Consider the following 23,735-nt stretch of genomic DNA (forward strand, 5'->3'; position numbering starts at 1 on the left):
CAGATCATCTGTTACAGAGCTGCTGTTTTACTCATACAGTACATACAGGCCATTTGCAGGGCTCACAAGCCCTTTACCACGCCAACTGTGCAATGAATCACTGTCTAATGCCTTCACAGTGCACAGTGATAGCTGCAAGTCATTTTAGTGTATGACCAAACAAAACAGAAGAAAAAGCACAGACTATGTCCTGCTCTGATTCCCTGTTCTGAAAAGTATATAAACCCTCAGAAGACAGTACTCTAAAGGAGTTACAGATGTAGTACCATGTATTACATAAATGCACATATAGCTTTAAATAGTTTGACAAGCAGGTGTGTATTAAAATATTGCATGTTAAAAGGGTCTTTTCATAGCAACCACAAGAGATCCATTTTCAGTCAGATGCATCATACAGTTTGTTTTGATGCCATTCTCTGCTCAAGTGGCCTCAATGGCCTCACCTCCGTTCAGTGACTCCCTCATAGCAGTAGCTAAGTTTAGCAAAAGGAAGCTGATATCCCTCCCACTGTCCTTACTCACATATCACACGAGAGTACACAAACATGCTTACTGTGAGGCTATGGGCTTTCTCTATTCATGCATGCACAAATACACAGGCACATGCAGAAAAACAAGTCAGTTAAAGACAAATAACCATAAACAAGGCAGAGGTGTGTCTTCCTACACATTCCAGCAAAGAGCAACAGCGCCCTCCACTGGCATATTGGCTTTGTACCCATGCCTGCCTCTCTTTCACGTTTTATTTTTATGTTCACACTCATATGTGATTTTTTTTTAAACTGAAAATGTCCTTTGTGAGGACCCGCTTTTCGTCCCTAAATGGGTGGTGAGTTATCCGAATGTGACCCCCATGATCAAAACCTTAACACAATGTGCAATGTCAGCTATTAGTTTCATTAGAGAAACACAGAGGGATGAATTTGAGAAACAGCACAACAGACACATGGTCACTTTTTACTTTGAGAATATGAGGCCAGACTGACTGGTGCTCTCCTTATTTGTACACAAACACGTGAGACACATATTTAAAGCAGATGAAAAATAAATAGTTGGTCTGGAATCGGTATCGGGGTTTGTTTACTTCTTTACTGGTGCTTTACACAGATGTATGTTGCTCTTTTTAGCCATAGAGTGTCTAGGATCAGTGTGTGAGAACAGAAGGAAAATTGCAAGAACTAACTGACGCATATGTGAATAAACAAATCTAGGAAGCCATCTTTACACTGATAAAAGACAATATACAGCCATTGCCCTTATTTCATCAAGAAAAACAAAATGTAAACCAGGAGTACATTCAGCTACATGAATCATTTTTCACTTCTCAGTGAACCCTAACAGCTGAGTACAGTGAAAACAATCTCATGACCCCCTCTTAGGCCTGCTGCTTTCATAACCCTCATGTATTTGTCTTTTAATACACATACTCAACAGTGCACACACACACACTCATAAACATTCACAAACACACATACAGCTGCATAAAGGCAGTCATAACTGTTTTGAATAATTGATTGCTAGTGAAATTGCGTGGCTCTAGGGTTTCCATGCTGTCATTGTCCCTGTTTCGGGTCGATGGGTGGCGAAGAAAAAGTAAACTTCTCATGCCAGTTACTCATGTACCAGCCCACACACACACACACACACACACACACACACACACACACACACACACACACACACACACACACACACACACACACACACAGACACACACAGACACACACAGACACACACGACCACATGGCAGGGTGTGAGCTTGGATAAGCAACATCCTTTCCTGTAAAAATGCAGAAGGAGGGAGACCACTAAACCCTGCAGCTTCATATCAGCTCCACCTTACATATGCACCAAGTCGGCTGGATGCTGGGGCCACTGCTTTAGGGTGACAGGACCATGAGAGGAAGATGCCTCAAGACAATTTGATCACCTCTGAGAATGACAGTAAGTCCATGACCATCTTTTTAGTTCCATGACCAGATTGCTATTCTGGCTTTCACATATTACGAGTCTGTAGTTTTGGTTTGAGAAGACATTCATCATTTTTGTCTGTGGAGATAAATGTCTGATAGATTAACTTGATGTGATCTGATGTAAATTATTTTCAATTTCTAGTTTATGTCAACATGTTCATTAAGATAAAGTATTACTGATTATTTAAATAAAGCAAAGACTTTTGGTTTCTGTGGTTGTAGTGTGTTTATGAAATAGTTGCGATAAATGATTTTAGCCTCTTTTTGGACAAAAACATCCATATTTATTGTGTTAGTAGAGCCTTTAGTTAATTAATATGAATATAACAGACAAGTATAAACAGCACAGCTGTTTATACTGGATTTCTGGTTTTAATAATCAATAAAAGACTACCCATCGACCACCTCAAATATATTTACTTTCTTGCATCCAGCTGCATATTTGGGAGCTGGCCTCTGGCCCTCGGCTGTCTCCCCGTCCCTGTGGCCTTAGTCACCCGGTCTCCCTTCATTAGGCCATTGTTTGGCTCTTTTGTGCCCCTCTACTGCACACAGCCGTAATGACCTGATCGCTGGCCACTCCGGTTACACGAATGACACACATCAAAGGGCCGACTACATAAATATCAGTCCAATTTGTCAGTGGTCCTCTTTGTGTTACTCTTTATCCCCCTTTTGCTGCAGGACAATAGTGCCAGGTATACAGTCAGGTAGGCTAAGCTCGACCAGTGAAAGGGGTCAGTGTTGTATTGAAGATATTGAGATATTGAGAAAAGGACTGGATTTATAAAGCTGAGGCCATCAGAGGAGGAAGGGGTTGGTTATGTCGTAGATATACTTTATCTGAAAAAAAGCATGAACATGAGACAACAGAAAAACATAACAATAGAATGGAAATTAATGAAAGAAGAGAAAAATGTTTACTTCATAACAGACTTCTGCTTTTATGATTACCTCAGTTGATGCCGGTTATCATAAGTTGGTGGCAATTTACGGACATAGCAAATAGATGTTGAAAACATGGATATTCTCAACTTTGTTAATTTGTGACTTTGTCTGTCTCCGGTAGTTGACATTGGACTGGAATTTGAAGGTGAGTGGGTTCTTGATGGTATTACATGAATGGCTATGTTCCTATAGTTTCTACTGGTCAGATCATGAAGAAATGTCCTAATTAAACTAAATTATTAGGGAGGCAGAGGAGTTTTGACCTATAGCTCTTTATTAATATATATTTCCACACTTTATCCTATTCCGAGGGTTGGGATTATAGGAGTGGTTTGTTTTTCACCAGTTGTTCCTTCACTTCTCTCAGAAGCTCTGCTGTAACCAACTACACATCTGGCCTCGCTGCTCCACCAGTTCATCTTTTGCAGTTTTTACCCCCCATACCCAGTGCCATGTAATACTTACACTTCCCTTTGCCCCCCTATCATGCCCCGTGTCACAGGATTATACCACCTGGATTAAAATATATCAGTGAGAGAAAAAAAGACATGGTTTAACTGAGTAGAGAACAATGACAAACTGACAAACCACAATACTGTAAGATAACTATAGCAAGAGAGAAACAAAGTGACACTGTTAAAGTTTCAATGATGTAAGTGAGTGTAAAGATTTTGTACAGCATTTAATTGTTAATACTGAATTAACACAGAATCTACGTTTTTACTACAGGTGACGAAGATGAAGTTTCTACTTTTCAAGAGGAACATGAGAGGGAACGACACAGAGCAAAAAGAAGTGACGGTGATAGAGAGAGAAGGAAGAGGGGAAATGGGAGGAGAAAAAGAGCATCTAGAGCAGAGGAAGGGGAGGGGGAATCACAGGCCAGGTCTGAGAGAAGAGAAAGGGGCAGGAGAAAGAGAACAAGGAGTGATCAAGAAGCAAAAGGGAGAGAGAGGGATGAGGAGGTGCAGCCCAAAACAAAAAGTGGTAAGTCGGCAAAAACAAGGAAGCACATAAAAAAAGAAAAAACAAGAAAAATGGAGGAGGAGGAGGAGGAGGGAGAAGGTGAAGAAAGACATGCCAAGAGAAAAAAGAAACATGGGAGTGCCAAAAAAGAAGAGAGAGAAAAGGATGGAGGTAAACATACAGAGAAGGAGAAAGCAAAGGAAGTGAAGAGAAAAAAGCACAAGAAAGTAGTTGAAACAAGGTAAAGTATTATCAAAAGAATGAACCTTATCTGTAGTTTCCTGCTGAGAAAAGTCTTGTAATCTTCCCATTCTGCAGGGTTATCAGAAGGACTATCATGTCATGCACACAAGAAAGGTGCAAAGACTTAACACATCTTCTATGCCATAGTTCAGAGCCAAGTGAGGAAGATGACAATGATGAAGAGGACAATGAGGAGAAAGAGGTGAGGCCAGAGTCTCTGTCATCGGAGGAGCTGGAGAAGCTGAAGGAGGCCGTGGACGAGAGGAAGAAACTGATCCAAACTCTGAGGGGAAAACCTTGGCCAATGAAAAAGAAATGTGTGACTTTACGGTAAAATCACTCATGTTTTCATCGACACTTTGAATTAGGACCCTGAAAAAGTCTGAATCTCCTGAGGTTCAGCTGTAACACAACATGTGGCCTCTGGTTCACTTTGAATCAAATCATCTTCTTCCTTGTAGGGAGTCTCAGGAGTTTGTGGAGAAATATGAGGGAGCTTTAGGAAAAGGGAAAGGCAGGAAGCTCTATGCATACAAGGTCATGATGAACAAGGTAAGGCATCCCAGCCTGACTTGATGTCAGTATCTATTCATATAGTTATTAAAAATAATGATATTAAATATATGATGCATGAATTATATTTCTTCTGTAGAAATGGATGAAATTTCAACGGGACTTTGAAAATTTCAAAACTGCCTGCATTCCATGGGAGATGAAAATCAAGGAGATTGAAAGTAAATTTGGTTTCTTTTTTTCTTCATAGTATCAAACTTCATGTCATAGTATTTACAACTTTAAAGACTATGTAAGATGATTCATACAGCTTATACTGTATGGTTTTCAGGCCTCACATTTAGCTCTCCAGCTTCCCTGCTGACAGAACGTCATTACTGGTGTCACAATCATCCTCATATTTATTCCCTCTGCCTCTCAGGTCATTTTGGCTCCTCAGTTGCCTCATACTTTATCTTTCTGAGGTGGATGTATGGCATCAACATGATCTTGTTTTGTCTGACCTTTGGCCTGGTTATGGTGCCAGAGGTACTGTACATTACATTTAAAAAAATCTGAAACAAGTTCATAATTGTGTCTGCAGTTTTGCTCTCACGTATTTCTCTGTTCATTCTGTCTGCTGAGTTTTTTTTTCTAATAACCCTCTTTGCTCCTATGCTCATTTCTAACAGGCATTAATGGGGAGACCCTACGGCACCATCCCAAGAAAGACTGTCCCCAGGCCTGAGGCAACCAGTGCTATGGACTTTGCTGTCTTATGGGACTTTGGAGTCAGTTGCATCATCACACTCACCTCAATCTCTTGTTTCGTTGTTACATAGGCCTGTGTGTCAGTTTACATGTGAACAATAATGATGCATTCTTAGTGCACATAACCTCAGCAATTTGCATCCACAGGGTTACGCTCAGTATTCAGTCCTCTTCTACGGTTATTACAACAACCAGCGAGCCATTGGCTGGCTCAAGTTCCGTATGCCTCTGTCATACTTCCTGGTTGGTGTGGGAACAGTGGCCTATAGCTATATGGTGGTTATAAGAACGTACGTTTATTATGACTACATACAAATGATTAATGTCCTTTGGGCTCAATGTTTTACTGACTTTGTTATTATTTTTGTTTTAAAGGATGGCCCGTAATGCAAATGAGTCCGGGGTCGGAGATGATAACAGCTTTAATTTTAACTGGAAAACGTTTACCAGCTGGGACTACTTAATAGGAAACCCTGAAACTGCAGACAATAAGTTTGCCTCCATCACCACCAGTTTCAAGGTCAGTGTAGCTGATACAGTCTAGCGATTGATGCCATTTATATTCACATTCATCTATATCCCGTATTCTTCTACCTCTGCAGGAGGCAATCTTAGAGGAGCAGGAGAGCCGAAAGGATGACAACATCCATCTGACTCGTTTTCTGCGTGTGCTGGCCAACTTCCTGGTCTTGTGCTGCTTAGCAGGAAGTGGATACCTCATCTACTTTGTAGTGCGGCGCTCTCAGAAGTTTGCCCTTGATGGACTGGAGAATCACACCTGGTGGGAAAGGAATGAGGTAGCAATGAGAAATGGGAGACGGAGAATCAAAGAGACATAAGTATAGAGAAAGAAATGCATGTTGAGCAAGTTCTACATGTGATACATGGTTTTAAAACCTTTTTGATTCATGACATTGTTTCAGCAGGGATTAACAACATTTATTATTATCAATTTGTGTTTCTCAGGTGAACATGGTCATGTCGTTACTGGGGATGTTCTGCCCCATGCTTTTTGATGTCATCAGCGCCCTAGAGAACTATCACCCTCGTGTCGCCCTGCAGTGGCAGCTGGGTCGCATCTTTGCCCTCTTCTTGGGAAATCTCTACACCTTCATCATTGCACTCATGGATGAGATCAACCTCAAAGTGAGAACTACAGCATGTACACGTGAGATATTTTATAATTCTATAATATACTTCACCTGTGGTGTGTATATGTTCTGCAGAGGGAAGAGGAAAAGATAATTAAGTTTAATATAACCATGTGGGAAGCCAGTCTTTACAATGGTACAGTATCAGAAAACAGCACGGCTCCAGCCATCACTATCCAGCCTGCTGATGTGCCCAGAGGGCCCTGCTGGGAGACCATGGTGGGCCAGGTCAGTGTGCATGTGTGTGTGTGTAAACTATTATGTAACTTTATGATGTAATTATGTTAACAGCATAAAGTTATGGATAACTTTCTTTGAAACTATCCATTGCGTTATATGTAATATGTATATACATTAAGCAATATATAATGTATGATTGCTTCATCCTTTGCAGGAGTTTGTTCGGCTGATCATATCTGATACCATGACAACCTACATCACACTGCTGATCGGTGACTTCCTGAGAGCCGTGCTCGTTCGTTTCCTCAACTACTGCTGGTGTTGGGACCTTGAGGCCGGATTTGTGAGTCATCTACTCTAATTGATTTCAGTGACTGTGCCCCTAAAATTGTATGTCTTAGTGTGTATTTGTGATTACACATTAAAAATGTGCACCTTTTTCCAGAGGTGAATTAAAATGTTGGCTCTGAAAATATGAATCACAGCGGAGTTATTTTTGTCTTTTTTGTGTTGTCTGTGAAAGCCGTCCTACTCTGAGTTTGATGTCAGTGGGAACGTACTGGGCCTAATCTTCAATCAAGGAATGATATGGTGAGAAAACAACGCTGTTTTTTATTAAAATCAGCAGGTTTAAAAGGTGACGGTGAATAGCACATTCAGTCAGTCTTCCACTCAGTGTTTTGCCCAATCATTTCCTCCAGGATGGGTGCTTTCTATGCCCCCTGCCTGCCTGCCCTGAACGTCCTCCGGCTCCACGTGTCCATGTACCTGCAGTGCTGGGCCGTGATGTGCTGCAATGTGCCGCAGGAAAGGGTCTTCAAGGCCTCTGGCTCCAACAACTTCTACATGGCCATGTTGCTGGTCATCCTCTTCCTGTCCACTCTGCCTGCCATCTACACCATCGTCACCATCCCCCCTTCCTTTGACTGTGGACCCTTCAGGTAATGAGGCTAGTTCAAGGGATCTGGCATTTTCAATTTGATTACTTGACCTTCTGTCACAATCACTCTCTTGTCCTCAGTGGGAAAAAACGTATGTTTGATGTGATCCAGGAGACTCTTGAGTCGGACTTCCCTGCCTGGTTTAGTAAAGTGTTCAGCTATGCCTCTAACCCTGGACTGGTGCTACCCTTCATATTGCTTATGGTGTGAGTCAACAGCAGACTAATATTCTTCAGCACAGTTTAAGCTAAATTACACGAACATGTTGTCATCACTTCCTTTTAGTGGTAAAGTTTAAGGTTCTTTGATGCTAATAATCTGTTATCTTATCTTTCAGACTGGCCATTTATTACTTGCAATCCACATCCAAAAGCTACAAAGAAGCTAATGTGGAACTGAAGAAGAAACTACAAACGGTAACCCAAAATGAGTTTTCCCCTCTCTTATCTAGCACTCTAGATTTAATGTGCTTTTAGGTACGCTAGAATAACTAAAGTTCGTACTTGGAAATTTCACATGAATGACGCTCATAGATACACACAGTATGTCACAATGGTATCCTTAAACATTCTAAACAAAGAGGGGCAATTCAATTTCAGGCAGGTAAAGGTAAGAAATTAACAAGAACTTTCATGCTTTTTATTTGTTTGTCCTTCACAATTCATTTTTTCTATCAGCTTTCAAACTTCCCAACAGTGCGTAGATGCACAAACTGTGTCCATCTGTGGCCACATGAGTTGTATTAGTATCATTAATCCAGCTGAGGGCAGCAGAGGAACAGTTCCTATCTGGCCAAAGAGCTTGTCACGAGCAGTATATAGCAATATAACAACTGATATACATTTCTGCATGCCTTATTCTACATTTCTACACTTTACGGTGGTTTCTTGACTCTTGTCTTCTAATAATTTATTTTATGTCCTTTTCAAGCAAAATGAGGAGAACAAGAAAAAGAACAAACTAGCAGCGCTGAAGGCACAAATGGATCTAGAAGAGGCCAGAAAAGCTTCATCACTGACTGCAAAGCAACAAAAGAACAACAATGCTTCACAACAAGACCAAGAGTGTGAGGCTTTTTTATTCTAGACAATGAAAAAAACAGCTCATTCTGTATATTGGGATAAAAAGAAAGATCAAATGTAAACAAAAACAAAAATCTGTTGAACTTTAATTACAAAACTACGGAGCCCTGAAACTGACAAAATGCTAAATTATTGAACAATTTGAAAAGAAATACAAGCTTTATACTTTTCTAACCTCCAATCAGTTGGCAAATAATTCATTTTCACTTTTTTTTCTCAGGACACATTTAATCATTTTTCTGCCCTATTTAATATTTTCCAGTTAATCCCAAGTAGCCATAGCTAACGCTGTTAGCTTGTCCTTGACACAACTTTACCTAACTGCTACTTTTACAAGAGATATACAGTGATGCTACGGCAGTATGTATGGTTGATAAGTGAAATAATTCTTTCCTTCTCATGCAGATGAAGAAGAAGACCATCATAGTAGTCAGAGGCTACATCACGGTAAGAATGGACGCAATGCTCCTCCTTCAGTTAGAGAACAAGAAGGCCAACTTCCAGCCACCAGAGCCCCTGTCCCAAGGTCCTATCATGGCAACCACGGGGCTCCTGGGTATCTGCCCGGGTTCTCTCGGCAAAGTGAACCCAGGATGCACAGGGTGCCGAGTCTGCAGAGACACTGAGGGAATGAAAATTACTATGTCAGCAAATGTCACTCAAAATATCCAGCACTTTATGGAGAAATTCACATAATGGGATGTTAGTCATGCTGCACATTTTCTCCTCAATAAAAGTGTTTTTTTTTTAAAACTGTGTTCTTGATTAAAAAAAAAAGCATTTCAAATGAGAAGTTGTTTCTTTGTTTACCATGACGTTAACAAGAACAGAATATCTTTAAATGTTTTAAATGCGTCGCGTGTTTTTTGAAACCACCGATCAAGGTGTTGTTTTACTTAATTGTATCAATTTATTTTTGATTCATTCTACACACATTTTATGATAGAAGATAACAACACATGCAATAACCACCTTTACTTTAATCCTATTGATCTTTCAGTTTCCTAACAAATTATTTATATTTAAAATCGCACTGACATATATTTTTCTCTTCTTCTTCTCAAACTAAGACACTGAGCACAACTGTACCTGGACCTGTGACTGGGCCAAAGCATTAAACAATTCATTAGACATGGAGGTCATTTAACCTTGCAAGGCTTAAACGGACCTCTTATTCATTGCTGGCTGGACTTGTACCCTCAACTTTACAGCCGTTACATAATGATATGATACACTGCTCTGAACTTGGAAAACACAAATAAAGAGTGTCAGATTATTCTTTTTTTCGGACATAAATGAAACAAATTCAATCTTTGCCAAGCATTCAGATTTGAGCTGTCAGTGTGAATCCATTCACTGTGATCTCCCGACCTTCATCATGTATCATGATTCGTATCATCTGATAACCGCATGGTCATATCCAGTGTCTCAGTAGCTGATTCTGATCGGCACTCGTGTCAATCAACCTCTCATTAGCTGACCTGTCAGTCACACGTAAAAGTAATGGTGTTGTCTCATTAGTGAAACTTTATTAACCTGAAATCCTATATATTGATGGTCATTCAATGTCTTGTTCAATTGAAATTCAAGATGAGCAATGTAAGGGTTGTCATTGAGGAATAAGTGTTGTTGTCTAAATCATTGAAGACAACAAGTCAACAAGCTCATAGTTCCACTGACGTTGAATTTCAGTGCTAATCAAATCCACTTCCATTGATGCTCATGATCAATTCATGATAAGTGCATTAAGTATTAATCTCTGCAGCTATTTGAGAACTAGGAGATGGAGTAAGCCTCCATGCTTTATGCTTTCATCGTTAGCCAAGAAATGTCAATCACATTATTTAATAAAGACTGAGGAAGACTGAGTAAAGCCTCCATCTTATCTGCATGCTGGAGACACTGTCATAATGAGCCTCACTCTTATTTATCCAGGTAATACCAACCCCCTGATGCCCGCTGTGTCACCCTGTCACTGGAGTTGTGTTTTGGCTCCATCCCAGTCTCCCTGCATGCTGGTACAGTGTAGCAGAAAACTGAGCCATGACATACCGGATATCTCAATGTCTGCTGTATCACGATGGGCATCTCTTATTCCCTAACGGTGAAGGGAGGATCGAGACATTGCGGCGCTTCAAGCACTGATTTGACTGCTGGGACATTGTACGGGTTTGCTTTGGAGAGCTTTCGAGAGCAAAGGTTGTCACAGAGTGTGAACTTGTGGAAAGTTAGACAAACTATTTCATGGATCTTAAAAAAGAAATGCATTAAAAGATTCTGTAAGCCGCAATCCAGTACAGTGAGAAGAAAGGACGAAGAGGAATATTGAGTGGTTGCAGGAGGGGAGGGGACAATCCAGGGGAGGAGTGAGAGGAGGAGCTGGATGAGGAGGACATGAAAAGCTGCAAGCCAGAGGGCTTAGCTTGTCTTTCAGGTACAAGTAAACAATCATGAATATAACTCCCGGAAGTGTGTTGCTCTCTCTGTTAGCAGCATAGCAGCCAGACATCTCCTGTTTCCTCCTGTATTATTCAAGCATTTGACCATAACTATACAGGTTGAAACACATAATAGGAGCATAGACAACATTGTTCATCCCTCAGTCCTCATTTCTAGCTCTTAATAAAAGGATATCGGTGACATTTTTAAAGTCTGCCCTAAACCAATGGCAGAATGGAACATGGCTAATATGAATGAGGCTTCAGCAGTCTGAGTTGGTCAAATCAAGCACGTATTTTCCAAAGTCACAATCAGTCTTTTTTTAGAAAGTGTTTCCATGTTGAGCTACTGAGGAACACAATGAGGTCTTTTAATGTACATATGGGCTCGTGAGTATTGTTTTTAAGGTGGAGTTGAACCTATCCTTTAATAAACAGCTTGTAAAACTGACAGACTTGTCCCTTTCATAAAACACTGTTAGTGAAGTTACAGAATCACTGGAGGTACTCCTGTGTGCTCAGTTTGCAGTGTACTCCCACAGAAGACTCTGTACAGTGTTTAAATAGAGTGACTGTTTCACTTTTCACTCAGGATTACTTAAGCTTTCATCTAACTTTAATGAGGGTTTGACCTTTATGTCAACATTTGCTCTGGTGTCTCCTTTCTGGCTCACAAATGAGTGATGGCACTTGTCCAACCATCAGTTTTTGGTGCATTGTTTCCTCATGTAATCACACCCATTATATAACAACGATACAAGTTATTAGCCATTATCCAATTTGAATAAACTTGAGGATTAAAGCAGGTGGACCGTATCCAAGCTCCTATTGCTCCAGTGAAAAACAATTAGCATTTTGATAGACAAGCCCATTGTCTGACCCTGTTTTCTCCCGGCATCCTGATTATCTTCTAACGAACTGTGTTGTCTTTGACGGTCGTCAAGGAGCCAACATCCTAAACAGAGGAGCACCTGTTCCTGCATGTGTGTGTGTGTGTGTGAGGGGGTGTATCCTGGCTTTCTGACACAGTACCTTCACAAGTGTAACAGCCCATTGCACCGAGTGACACATGGATGGAGATGAGACATAGTCTGAAGTGAGCAGAGGACTAACTGCAGGAAATAAGTTCTAGAGACGCAGCAAAATGCCTCCAAAGAGGAAAAACCATGCTGCAATTAAGGTTGAAGATGGTAAGACTTTTTTTTACTCTATTTTGCTAAATAAGAGCTGTCTTTAAATTGTTTCTAACAACTTTTAGCTTTTAATATTCACTATTATTATATTGAAGTAAAATTAAATTGTTTAGTGGTAAATATCTTTTTTGTTGAGATGAATCCCCTAAATTTGTGTTCACAGTTGGGATGGAAATTGATGTTGCATCAGACAGTGGAAGTGAAGGTGAGTTTGTTTGCTTTTCATTAGAGAAGCAGTTGCATTGAACAAGGTATGACTTTGTCTTTAAGATCTGCCACAATGTGGTGATGTGATGCCAAACAAGTGTAAATTACTACTCGTTTTTACCTCTTCTGTCTCTGTTCTTCAAGAATATTTACAACTTTTGACCAAGTTTCCTCTTTTATAGAAGCTGACTGGAATCATTTCAGAGGATATTTGTACACTTTATTATTGTACTTTGAACAAGATTTCAGCTACTTATCTAAAATGTAAATGTTTGTTTCAGATGAGGCAAGGCGGAGGGCTAAAAACAGAAGAGCCAAACCACAACGTAAATCCAAACCAGTCAGCGATCATGAGGAGGATGAGGAGGATGAGGAGGATGAGGCACCAAGGAAAAGAGTACGAAAGAAGAAGGCCAAGCCGCAGGAAAGCGATGAAGAGGATGAGGAAGATAACCGGAGTGTGAAAAGAAAACGTTCAAAAGCCTCCAGGAAGAAAGCTAAGGAAGAAAGCGAGGAGGAGAGCGAAGAAGACAGGGAGAAACGTAAAAAGCGAGGGACGGACGTGTCCAAAAAGGAGAAAGAGGAGCAGAACAAGGAGAAGAAGGGAAATGTTAAAGGGAAACAAGGGAAGAATATGGGTGGTGAGAATGACAAGAAAAAGAAGAATCGAAAGTTGAGCAGGTGCAGTATTCTCTGAGAGCTGACTCTCGCCTACCTGCACACACCTGTATGGGCTTTCTTCATTCAGTCTCATGCAGACCTCTGGCAGACTCTGATGATATGAAGCTATGTGGCATATGTTCAGAGAGATGAAACATTAACAGTGTTATTACTTCAATATTATTACAACATAGAATACTCACTTGTTTTCCTGAATATATGGGATTTAGAGTTTATCTGGTTGATTTAACAGGTTATAATAGTATAAAGTTTAACATATCAGCAGTCAGATGCTGTTCATGTACTGAGAAAAAATGTATATTGCTGGTATGTCCATCACCAACCAAATGTGCAGCATGATGAAGTTTAGGTGGTGCAGATTTTTGGCTGCTGTGATGGATGGTGTGATCTCATTTGTTCATCCATTATTTAGGCTACTGCTGCCTTAAAATAAAGGCAACAGGACAAAACATCCCGAGACACCAGATCTGCCTACTGTTTCATTGGGAGTGTTTGGGAGTTGGCTGCATATTAAATATCGCTAACTTCCAGCTCTGACTATCTAGTAAAAAAGCTGATGACTTGACTCTTATACCTGCTCTTTAAAATCATTTAATGCAATAGCTTAATTTGTGTAGAACTTTACAAAAAAGTTACACTACGTTACGTACCACTTGGCATATTTTGGCGTATGTGTTTAGATTGCAGTAAGTTTAGACTACATGGTGTAAAATGATACACAAAAAAGCAAGAATGGTGGTGTTATTGCACTCTAAATTACTTACAAATTGTCCTGTAATTTGACATTGACATTGACTTTAAAGCAACTGTGTATTCTATTTGAAAATCACAAAAGAGCAACACATGCTGCCATAAAGAAAAAGGTATTATATGCGCGGTGTCCAGCCCTCTCTATAATTTTCTAAAACTGACCATCCAACATACACACCCACTTCATTAAGCAAAATAAAATGTCTTCCAGCCTGAAAAAAGTGTGATATTCACGTATTTAGGCTTTTTCACCTGGCCTTCGACTTTTTCCCTTCATATGTGACTTGAGTCTTTGAGACTGTACTCCTTAATTGCATTGTACAGAACTTTGAGCTAAATGCTAATATCAGCATACCAACACGCTGAAAGCATAATGTTTAACCTACTATGTTTGCAACCTTATGGTAACGTGATACCATGCTAACATTTGCTAACCAGCACTAAACACAGCTGAGGCTGATGGGAATGTCATTCATTTTGCAGGTATTTGGTCATAAACACATATTTTTTAAATGAAAAGAGGTTCATCCAAGGTTCAATTTAATAAGCTTCATGAAAAAATCTAGAATAACTATAAGGTAGATACTTGTCTTATCTCACAGAGCTCAATATGTTCTTACAAATGTGATATCACAGATGTCAATGATACAAAACTGAATATTAATGTCAAACTTTAGCACAAACCTTTGGAGCCCCAAAAGTAATTTCAAAAAACATGATACACAAAAACAACACAATAAAACAGACTGGTGCCTCGTCAAAGCTATGGCATGTGACAGCTCTTTCCCTTTATCAGCTCTTCCTCCTCCTCCTCCTCCTCCTCCTCTGATTCTGATGAAGAATCGCTGTCGGAGGGAGAGATCGCAGCCCTGAAGGAACAGGTAGAGGAGAAGAAGAAGCTGATCGCTACGTTAAGGAACAAACCCTGGCGCATGAAGAGGAGACTTGTGCTGCTCAAGTAAAAACAAAAACTCACATCCTCTGCTTGTTTATGTGGGATTACTGCACATTTTGGTGACTGCATTTTGTTCTTCATGTTTTTTTGTTTGTCAATCATTAGTTTTTTTGGTCATTGACTATTTCTTAGGAACACTTTCCTAAATGCCTGCCATCACTCATGTCATATACATGTGATGTTGATCATTCATTATTAAAACATGTTCATCGCTAGTGGTTTTGAACTCTGTCAGTGCTGTTATATTGCAAATCAAAGCCATCATGCTTTCGGGATACTGGACATTTGCAGAACTGAGCTCCGACATCATGACACTTTTAGATACATTTAATTCTAAAAAAGCACTCGACGCGAAACACAGTCCGGTAACTCGGAAAATGATTAGATCCAAGCCTTTGTTCATCAACATTCACAAATGTATTCAATTATGTAACTTCTCCCTCCTGTGAGATGCACAGAAGACACATGAATACAGTCGTAAATCTCAGATAAACTAAACAAAACCAGCAACCACACAGTTGGCTGTAGTTTAGCCAGTTACACATCTTCCTCTCAAGTGTGAGAAGACATTACCAGCTGCCTTGCAAGGGCTAATAGTGTGTGTGTGTACTCGGTGTGTATGTTTCTCTATGTACAGATCAGTGTAAGCAAACCTGATAGGTGAACTGCCTTAACTTTTTCATGAGCTTGACACTGTTTAATGCATGTTGTGGCTACTGACCTGTTGCTTGCCAAGTCATCCTTCCGATGCTCTTACCTTAGAATCGCCATCAATCAGTAAATCATCCCAAACCTGTCGTTTTTCCTGTTCTTCCTGTTGTCACTGCCTAATTAAGTCATTGGTTAGGTAGATTGTGTTTTTCATTTGTGTGTTGCACACTGTATCTCATTGGTGGATGTTTTCTCTGAATGGTCAAACAGGGAGGCGCAGGGGTTTGTTGAAGAATTTGAAGGAGCTCTTGGGAAAGGAAAAGGAAGGAAGCTGTATGCATTCAAAGTCATGATGGCCAAAGTAATCTGCTCATTTTGCAACACTTAATACAACTTTAGAATGAGGATGATATTGGGGAGATTTCAAACCTTTTTTTTTTATTTCAGAAACTAATCAAGTTCAAACGTGACTTTGAGAACTTCAAAACAGCCTGTATACCCTGGGAGAGGAAGATAAAGGACGTAGAAAGTTGGTACCGCTATGACATCATTGGAAAATAAACACTGAGCTACGACCTCACTGTTTCTTATACCACCCGGTTTCTGTTCTCTTAATTATAGGTCACTTCGGATCATCTGTGGCATCCTACTTTATTTTCCTGAGGTGGATGTACGGCCTGAATATGGTCCTGTTTGGGTTCATGTTTGGCCTGGTGGTTCTGCCTGAGGTACAGCCTTTCTCATGTTAGCACAGTGTGCACATTCGGTACATTAGGACAGTGTACATGTTATTTAGATCTCCGTTCTCACTTCCATCCCTCTCCTCTGTTTAGTTTCTTATGGGTCTTCCATACGGCTCCATTCCCCGGAAAACTGTGCCTCGAAAGGAGCAGGACACAGCCATGGACTTCTCTGTGCTCACTGACTTTGGAGTAAGGATCTAAGCTTTATTCATCAGTTTATTCATAGCATCGCTGTAGACTCATAGATGTCTTGTATTTCATCAAGATTGCCATGTTTTAACCTTTTCTTAATCTTGTTAGAAACGTGGGAAAGTTGCTCTGAGCACCTGTTTGCGTAGTTGTAATTCATGTCTATAAGTTTGCATCTTTGAATACCTTATAAACAGGGATTCTGCCAGTACTCCTTTTTGTTCTACGGCTACTACAACAGCGATCGAATGATCGGGGTGCTGAAGTTCAGACTCCCTCTGTCATACCTGCTGGTGGGAGTTGGCATCTTTGGGTACAGCCTGATGGTTGTCATAAGAACGTAAGGCAAGACACACAAACAATGCGATGTACTTGTATACATGACGACGGGGATGTTTGTGTATTTTTAATATGGTCTTTTTGTCTTCTCAGGATGGCTCGTAACTCAAATGAAGGCGGTGACGGGGCGGATGAGGGAGAGTTCACCTTCAGCTGGAAGATGTTCACCAGCTGGGACTACTTAATAGGAAACCCAGAGACTGCAGACAATAAGTACGCCTCCATTACCACCAGCTTCAAGGTTAGCAGGTGTGTGTGTGTGTTTGTGTGTAAATTTGTATTGGAGCATAAGCAGTGCAAACATTTCCTTTGATGCTCAAAAATGTAACAATCATATATAGAAAAATCCAACATGAAAGAACCTGAGATACCAAATTCATCACCAGCAGTAGTCTTAGCAGACCAGGATGAAATGTTTATGTATGTATTATTTTATGTTATTTTATATGTGAAAACTGCTGAAATTTGCAAATGGAAAAGAAGTTTAAAATCACAACTTTGTTCCCTTATACCGACTTATTTTGCCCTGCTGTAGGAATCCATCGTGGATGAGCAGGAGAACCAGAAAGATGAAAACATCCATCTCCGACGCTTCCTCAGGGTGATGGCAAACTTCCTGATCACATGCACTCTTGGAGGCAGCGGATACCTCATCTACTTTGTAGTGAAACGTTCGCAAGACTTTGCTAAGATGGAGCAAGACAAACTCTCGTGGCTTGAAAAAAACGAGGCAGGTGGACATTAAGCGCGGTATTTTTAGATAACATAAGGAGATTTTGGAGAGTTGCGGCTTGAAAATGAGAGTGAGAATGAGATCAGTAACCCCCCTCTCTTGTCCAATGTATCAGGTGGAGTTTGTGATGTCTCTGCTGGGGCTGGTGTGTCCTCCTCTGTTTGAAACCATCGCAGAATTGGAGGATTATCACCCTCGTATTGCCCTCAAGTGGCAGCTAGGACGAATCTTTGCCCTCTTTCTGGGAAACCTTTACACCTTCCTCTTCGCTCTGTTTGATGAGGTCAATGAAAAGGTACGACGGATATGTATGTACGTATGTGTTTCTTCCTGTTGCTTGGCTGGTGTGTTTATAGATATTTGGGCTTAATTTGGGCTGTCTCCTGTATTTCCATGGTAAGAAACCTTCGCCGCGTGTAAGACCTTTGCTGCGTTTGATCTGGTGTTGGATATGTTATAAAATAAATTGTCCTTGATACTTAACAATTTAAGATAAGAATGACTCCCTTTTAAAATACTGTACTAACCCTCAGTTCAGCTACATATGTTGTGACAGCAGATAGCTATAAAGCAAAAGTTTGACATAATGGGAACTTAGCTGAGAGTGGTATCGAGCTTCTCATCCAACTCTCAACCGGAAAGTGAATAGTATTTCGTTGCATATGCTTTGACGTATTTTCTATTCTTTAGCTGGAGACAGAGAAGTCCATCAGGAATGCCACTATATGGGCTTTGGCACAGTACTACGCCAACTACAGCTCCCACTTCAACACCACAGATGTGCCTCCTCCAAATGTGTCCCCAGCTGACGTCATCAGAGGACCCTGCTGGGAGAATGCCGTGGGAATAGTCAGTAGTGGCATTATACTGTTTTCCAATGGTGAATGAGAAATTATGGGCGTATAAACAGTAGTAGCTGCAGTAGACACCGATGATTTTTACTCAGTTTGCAGCATCATTCCTTTACTTCACCCTCCGATTAATCAAACAGAAGAGACCAATCATTTGAATTAATTGGTAGGTTTGTATTTGTTCTTATTTCTTTTGCTTCTTTTCTTGATGGTTTCTGATGATGTGTAGGGATTTGTGAAGCTGGTCGTGTCGGACATTCAGGTGAGCTATTTGACCATCCTGGTGGGTGACTTTCTGCGAGCTGTCATTGTCCGCTTTCTTAACTACTGCTGGTGCTGGGACCTGGAGGCCGGATTTGTGAGTAGGCTACTCGTAGTGTGTGTTAGTGGGTCACGGTGTCTCTGTGTACATTATGTGTGTGTTTTTTTGTTTTGTTTGAAGTAAAGAATCAATAACGTTTTATTTGTACCAACAAAACATTGCCCATCCTATTTTCTGGGATGTAAAGATTGAGTTACAGCATGTGTCTGCAGTCATGCGGCAAAATGGAAATTTGAAGATGGTGTATCCGTTTATGTCGACATTGTATAGCTCCCATGTCTTTCAGTTATTATTGAACACTGTTTGAGTACAGCAAAGTTCACGTTGGATCAATGTCAACCTGATACCATACAATGACATCTGGCAGGACAGCTGATCCCTAACATCCAGTGACACAAGACACTGCAATGAGAACTTAATTACAGAGAGAGAGAGAGAGAGAAAGAGAGAGAGAGAGAGAGTGAGAGAGAGAGAGTGTGAGCAAATGCAAAGTGATCAAGCTGGTTCTTATTAATTCATTGTTGTGTTGATTCCAGCCTTCATATGGGGAGTTTGACATCAGTGGAAATGTGCTGGGGCTTGTCTTCAATCAAGGAATGATATGGTGAATTACTTCTTATGTTTCTGTCACAAATGTGCTAATAATGAACAAAAAAGTGAGTGTGGAGTGGCTACCTCGACATATAATTTGTATTATTTGTTTGACTGTTAACTGTTGCAGAGGAACTCAAATTAATGACATAAGATCATAAATAAGAATACTCAGTTGACTTCTTTATAAATGATTAGTGTAAAGCTGGCTGATAATTCAGTATTTTATAGACAATGTTTCTGCTATTTTCCTCAGGATGGGAGCATTTTACGCTCCAGGTCTGGTGGGTCTGAACATTTTGCGTCTCCTGTCCTCGATGTACTACCAGTGCTGGGCAGTGATGTGCTGCAATGTTCCTCATGAGCGAGTTTTCAAGGCCTCGCGGTCCAACAACTTCTACATGGGCCTGCTGCTGCTCGTGCTGTTCCTCAGCCTGCTGCCTGTTGTCTACACCATCATGACCTTGTCCCCGTCGTTTGACTGTGGACCATTCAGGTCAGTAAGAGATGGAGACAGTGGGACTGATATGGTATACAATGTAGTGAAATGAATTACATTTAAAAGGTTAGATTGTTCATAATGAGTTCTTCTGCAGGTGATGTAATGAACATAATGTATCTATCTGAAACTATTTAAAACCTATGGAGTTTGTTTATCCAAATGCACTGTTTGTTTTTAGAAGCCTATTTTAATGTGTACAGTGTCAGTCTGTCAGTTGCTCGTTCTCAGGGTTCTCAGGGAGTATTGAACTACATCTAATTAAACTAGTCGTTTAAATACATTTTGCAGTAGCTTGCTGGCATATTAATATTTGCATATAGTAATTAGTAGTTAAATGACTTTTTAGCTTGTTTTGTCTAGTTAACAACACAAAATACAAACAATTTTGGGGCATAAAACAAAAGGAATGCTTTTTAAATGTTTTATTTGACCATTGCTTCTCTACTTTGATTAAACCCCCTTTGACCAGCCTTGCACATTTGAGAGGCACTCAAGTACATTTGTGCCTAAACATGCTAAAACTATCTCCTATTTGCAATTTGGTGGTCACTTTTTGTTGATATACAACAAACATTGTTGCGTTTGATCCAACTTTTTCCCCCCAGTGGCCAGGACAGGATGTATGACGTGGTCATGGAGACTATAGAACAGGATCTACCGTCCTTCCTATCAAACATTTTTTCGTATGCCACAAACCCCGGACTCATCCTGCCTGCTGTCCTCCTCATGTTGTAAGTATTATTCAAATATCAACTGAAAAACACTGTGCTGTATCTGCTAAAAAGGCAAATTGAGGTGGAAAGTCACTCCATGTCCTGGAGTGGAAGAATAACACAAATAGGCATTGAAATTCTCTGAAAGTAGCAATGATGGACAAGATGATGATTTAAGAGAACTACTATCCAAGACTATGATGCTGAAGGCCTTGTGGTGGGAATCAGCACAAATGTCCAGAAAACCCAAATTTGAAAGGGAGAGAACGGATGAACAAGCTACCAGGGACTTGCTGGATTCAGTTGTACTACTGGTATTTTGTATACATGCAGTTGAGGCTGTACACGTTAACTGATAACTCATAAGATCCAAATTCTGTAAAGTATCAGATAATCTTTGATGTCACACTTTTATTATTAAGCTGACATATAACTAGTATCTCAATATTTTCAGTTTCGGCAGCCAGCTGATGTCAGTGAGTCAACCACTTTTAAAAATGAGTGTATAGACATTATAAAGTATGTTCTGAATTTCTGCTTTCAAAATGTTGAAAAGTTGACTACACAAGTACGTCTGTACAGTTTTGTTACATATTTAGTGTATTTTTTTTTATAAAGGAATATTTATAATTCTGTAAATTGGTAAATTGAATGAAGCCTTCTGCTCACTGTCTGTATATTGGCATATACAGAAGTTTTTTGTATTTATAGCTATTCTGGTGGCATAACAATTTGGCTGCTCGAAAATGCCTATCCTGGTCAAAATTGGTTGCAAAGTTTATGCAACTCTGTATGCCGTCTCCCTCTGTCATCTTTATACTACCACAGGGGGGCACCCCAGTCAGAGTCAAACATTTTTAAATCCTACACAATGTCTTCAACAATATATTTACCTTTTGGACCTAAAATAGTCAATTATATACATATTGTCTAAAAATGCAAGAATCAATGTGTGTAACTGTAGAAAGTAAAGTCATATAACTTGTAATGTGTGACCTCAGAGTATCTACTGACCTGTGTTTGAAGCCTGACTGTGGTCTCAGCTGTTGTACTGTTTAAAGACTTCTTATAATGCACAACAGGTTGGCCCTCTACTACCTGAATGCCGTGTCAAAGGGATACCAACAAGCAAACATGGACCTTAAAAGGAAGATGAAAATGGTCAGTATGAGTGTTATCTTGTTATGCCCAAGTTCTGTTTTCTTTCCTTGTTTCCCTCATTTTTCAATATTTCCCGTGGTGTTCAAGATTTAATCAAACACAGGACTGTCTGGTTTAACACTTTAGGCGCGAGACGAAGAGAAGAACCGCAGGAACAACAAGGACAGCACTAATCAAGTGATGAAAGACTTGGAGGACCTGCTGCCAAATAAGTCTCTAATACCGCCTCCCATCAAGGAAGAGCCACCCCCACCTGGTACACACACACACACACACACACACACACACACACACACACACACACACACACACACACACACACACACACACACACACACACACACACACACACACACACACACACACACACATTCCTTTATTGCACATGCTATCAGACACTCTGCACCTGACTGTCCTCACCACTCTTTTTGCTCTCCATCTGTCTTCTAAGATGCGAAGGGCAGCAAGTCTCCCAAAATTAAGCCAGGTGCAGCGGCAAAAGGGGTAAATCTGCAAAAGGATGTGTCACTGGCTGCCCCAAACCCCAGAGCTCCAGTCACCTATGCCCCGGGGCCAAGAAGAGGGCCTCCTGGGAATGCCAGGGGACCTCAACCTGGGCCTGGTAGAGGAAGAGGTCGGGGTGGGCCTCCAAGGCGATATGAGTCATGATTCATGGACTAAAACCTAGTCTGTTAACACTACAACTGCAGTCACAGTCATACTGTATATGGAGGGTGCCACTAGAATATCATATCTTAAAATTCTTTAGATGTAACTGATTGTCTGAGAAAAATGATAAATATACATTAATTTATTAACAGTTACTTTCCGCCTCCGATGAAAAGCTTATGACTAGTGTTTCAAACATGCCAAATACTTAATCGAGTATAATTAACCATTGAAAAAGTCTATAATTAATTAATGCAATAGCACACGACAGCATCCACAGTCAAATCCCTTCATGTTCTCAGATTGGAGGTGGAGACGAGATTGGACTGTGTGGAAATTAAATGACACAGACATGACTGTTATATCTGTATTAATAGCAGTACTACAACAAAATGTAAAAAAGAAAAACATGATCATGTTTACTGCATTGCAATCCATGTAATGTTTACTGGTTCATAATATGGGTCAACAGTTTTATGGATTCCATTTGGAAATCCATGTAAATAGTATGTAAAATGTCTTTCTATTTTTTGTATGACAACTATTAAAATTCTTTTCTGGCAAAGTGCTATTGAAGAAACAGGTTCTCTTGATACACATGACAGACAATAATAGAGAACATGCTGTTCACAAAACTGTTGAATACATCTGAGATAGTATACTATGAGAAAATGTCAGTATTGTCACAGAGATATAAAGAGAAAGAGACACAACATTGACAAGAAGTTGTAAAAGTAGGTATATCTTAGGAGAAATGACAGGAGTAAATGTTCATGGAGTGACACCGACGATGCCTTCAAAATAACCAGTTACATTACGATTATTGCAAAATGTGTTTGGAGGATCTGAAGCTGTGAGGAAAAAGTAAGTCCTGTGATATGACGGTATTATGAGTTCTTCTGTGAGATTTTGATGGTGACTGCCTTGACTTCTGTGTACTCCTGAAGAGCATATTCCCCCCTGAAATAAAAAAAAGAACACCACTGATCATGTGAGGAACATTACATGAGCAATAGTTACCAGTAGAGTTGCAATGTTACAAGTACAGACCTACATGTAGCTGTGTTGTGGACGTATATACATTGAGTATAAAAGGCTGTTACCATGTTTGTAGTACCAACGAGGACGTCATTTCCTCTGGGGATGGGCTCACATCTCAAAATCCTATTTTGTCCCACTCACTTTTACGGTTTTTGATTAATTCACTAAAATAACTCTTGGTGGAGGTTATTGTATATATGTATTATTTTGCTGTTTTTATTTCATGTAATTCACCTAAAATATATGCAAGCAATTATCT

The 23,735-nt window shown here is 40.1% G+C and overlaps 2 protein-coding genes across 2 annotated transcripts; both read left to right on the plus strand.

The window, feature by feature from the left end:
• Positions 1 to 1,743: 1,743 nt before the first annotated feature.
• On the plus strand, positions 1,744 to 9,373 carry tmc1 (transmembrane channel-like 1; the record flags this gene model as incomplete). Its single annotated transcript, XM_079160745.1, has 21 exons — positions 1,744 to 1,751; positions 2,658 to 2,671; positions 3,043 to 3,066; positions 3,651 to 4,128; positions 4,278 to 4,460; positions 4,592 to 4,682; positions 4,783 to 4,864; positions 5,065 to 5,171; positions 5,315 to 5,413; positions 5,541 to 5,683; positions 5,769 to 5,913; positions 5,996 to 6,190; positions 6,360 to 6,539; positions 6,620 to 6,772; positions 6,939 to 7,067; positions 7,248 to 7,315; positions 7,426 to 7,665; positions 7,746 to 7,871; positions 8,003 to 8,081; positions 8,596 to 8,731; positions 9,153 to 9,373. The coding sequence occupies 21 exons, from the start codon at positions 1,744 to 1,746 to the stop codon at positions 9,371 to 9,373; spliced, it is 2,901 nt and encodes a 966-aa protein (XP_079016871.1).
• A 2,956-nt stretch (positions 9,374 to 12,329) lies between these two features.
• On the plus strand, positions 12,330 to 22,435 carry tmc2b (transmembrane channel-like 2b; the record flags this gene model as incomplete). Its single annotated transcript, XM_079160746.1, has 20 exons — positions 12,330 to 12,375; positions 12,542 to 12,583; positions 12,867 to 13,266; positions 14,813 to 14,974; positions 15,893 to 15,983; positions 16,070 to 16,151; positions 16,244 to 16,350; positions 16,456 to 16,554; positions 16,752 to 16,894; positions 16,987 to 17,134; positions 17,429 to 17,623; positions 17,742 to 17,921; positions 18,317 to 18,475; positions 18,707 to 18,835; positions 19,336 to 19,403; positions 19,647 to 19,886; positions 20,498 to 20,623; positions 21,688 to 21,766; positions 21,893 to 22,022; positions 22,218 to 22,435. The coding sequence occupies 20 exons, from the start codon at positions 12,330 to 12,332 to the stop codon at positions 22,433 to 22,435; spliced, it is 2,844 nt and encodes a 947-aa protein (XP_079016872.1).
• Between the last annotated feature and the right edge of the window lie 1,300 nt (positions 22,436 to 23,735).

This window comes from Pholis gunnellus (genome assembly GCF_910591455.1).
Source record: "Pholis gunnellus genome assembly, chromosome: 6".
NCBI classification, from domain to species: domain Eukaryota; kingdom Metazoa; phylum Chordata; class Actinopteri; order Perciformes; family Pholidae; genus Pholis; species Pholis gunnellus.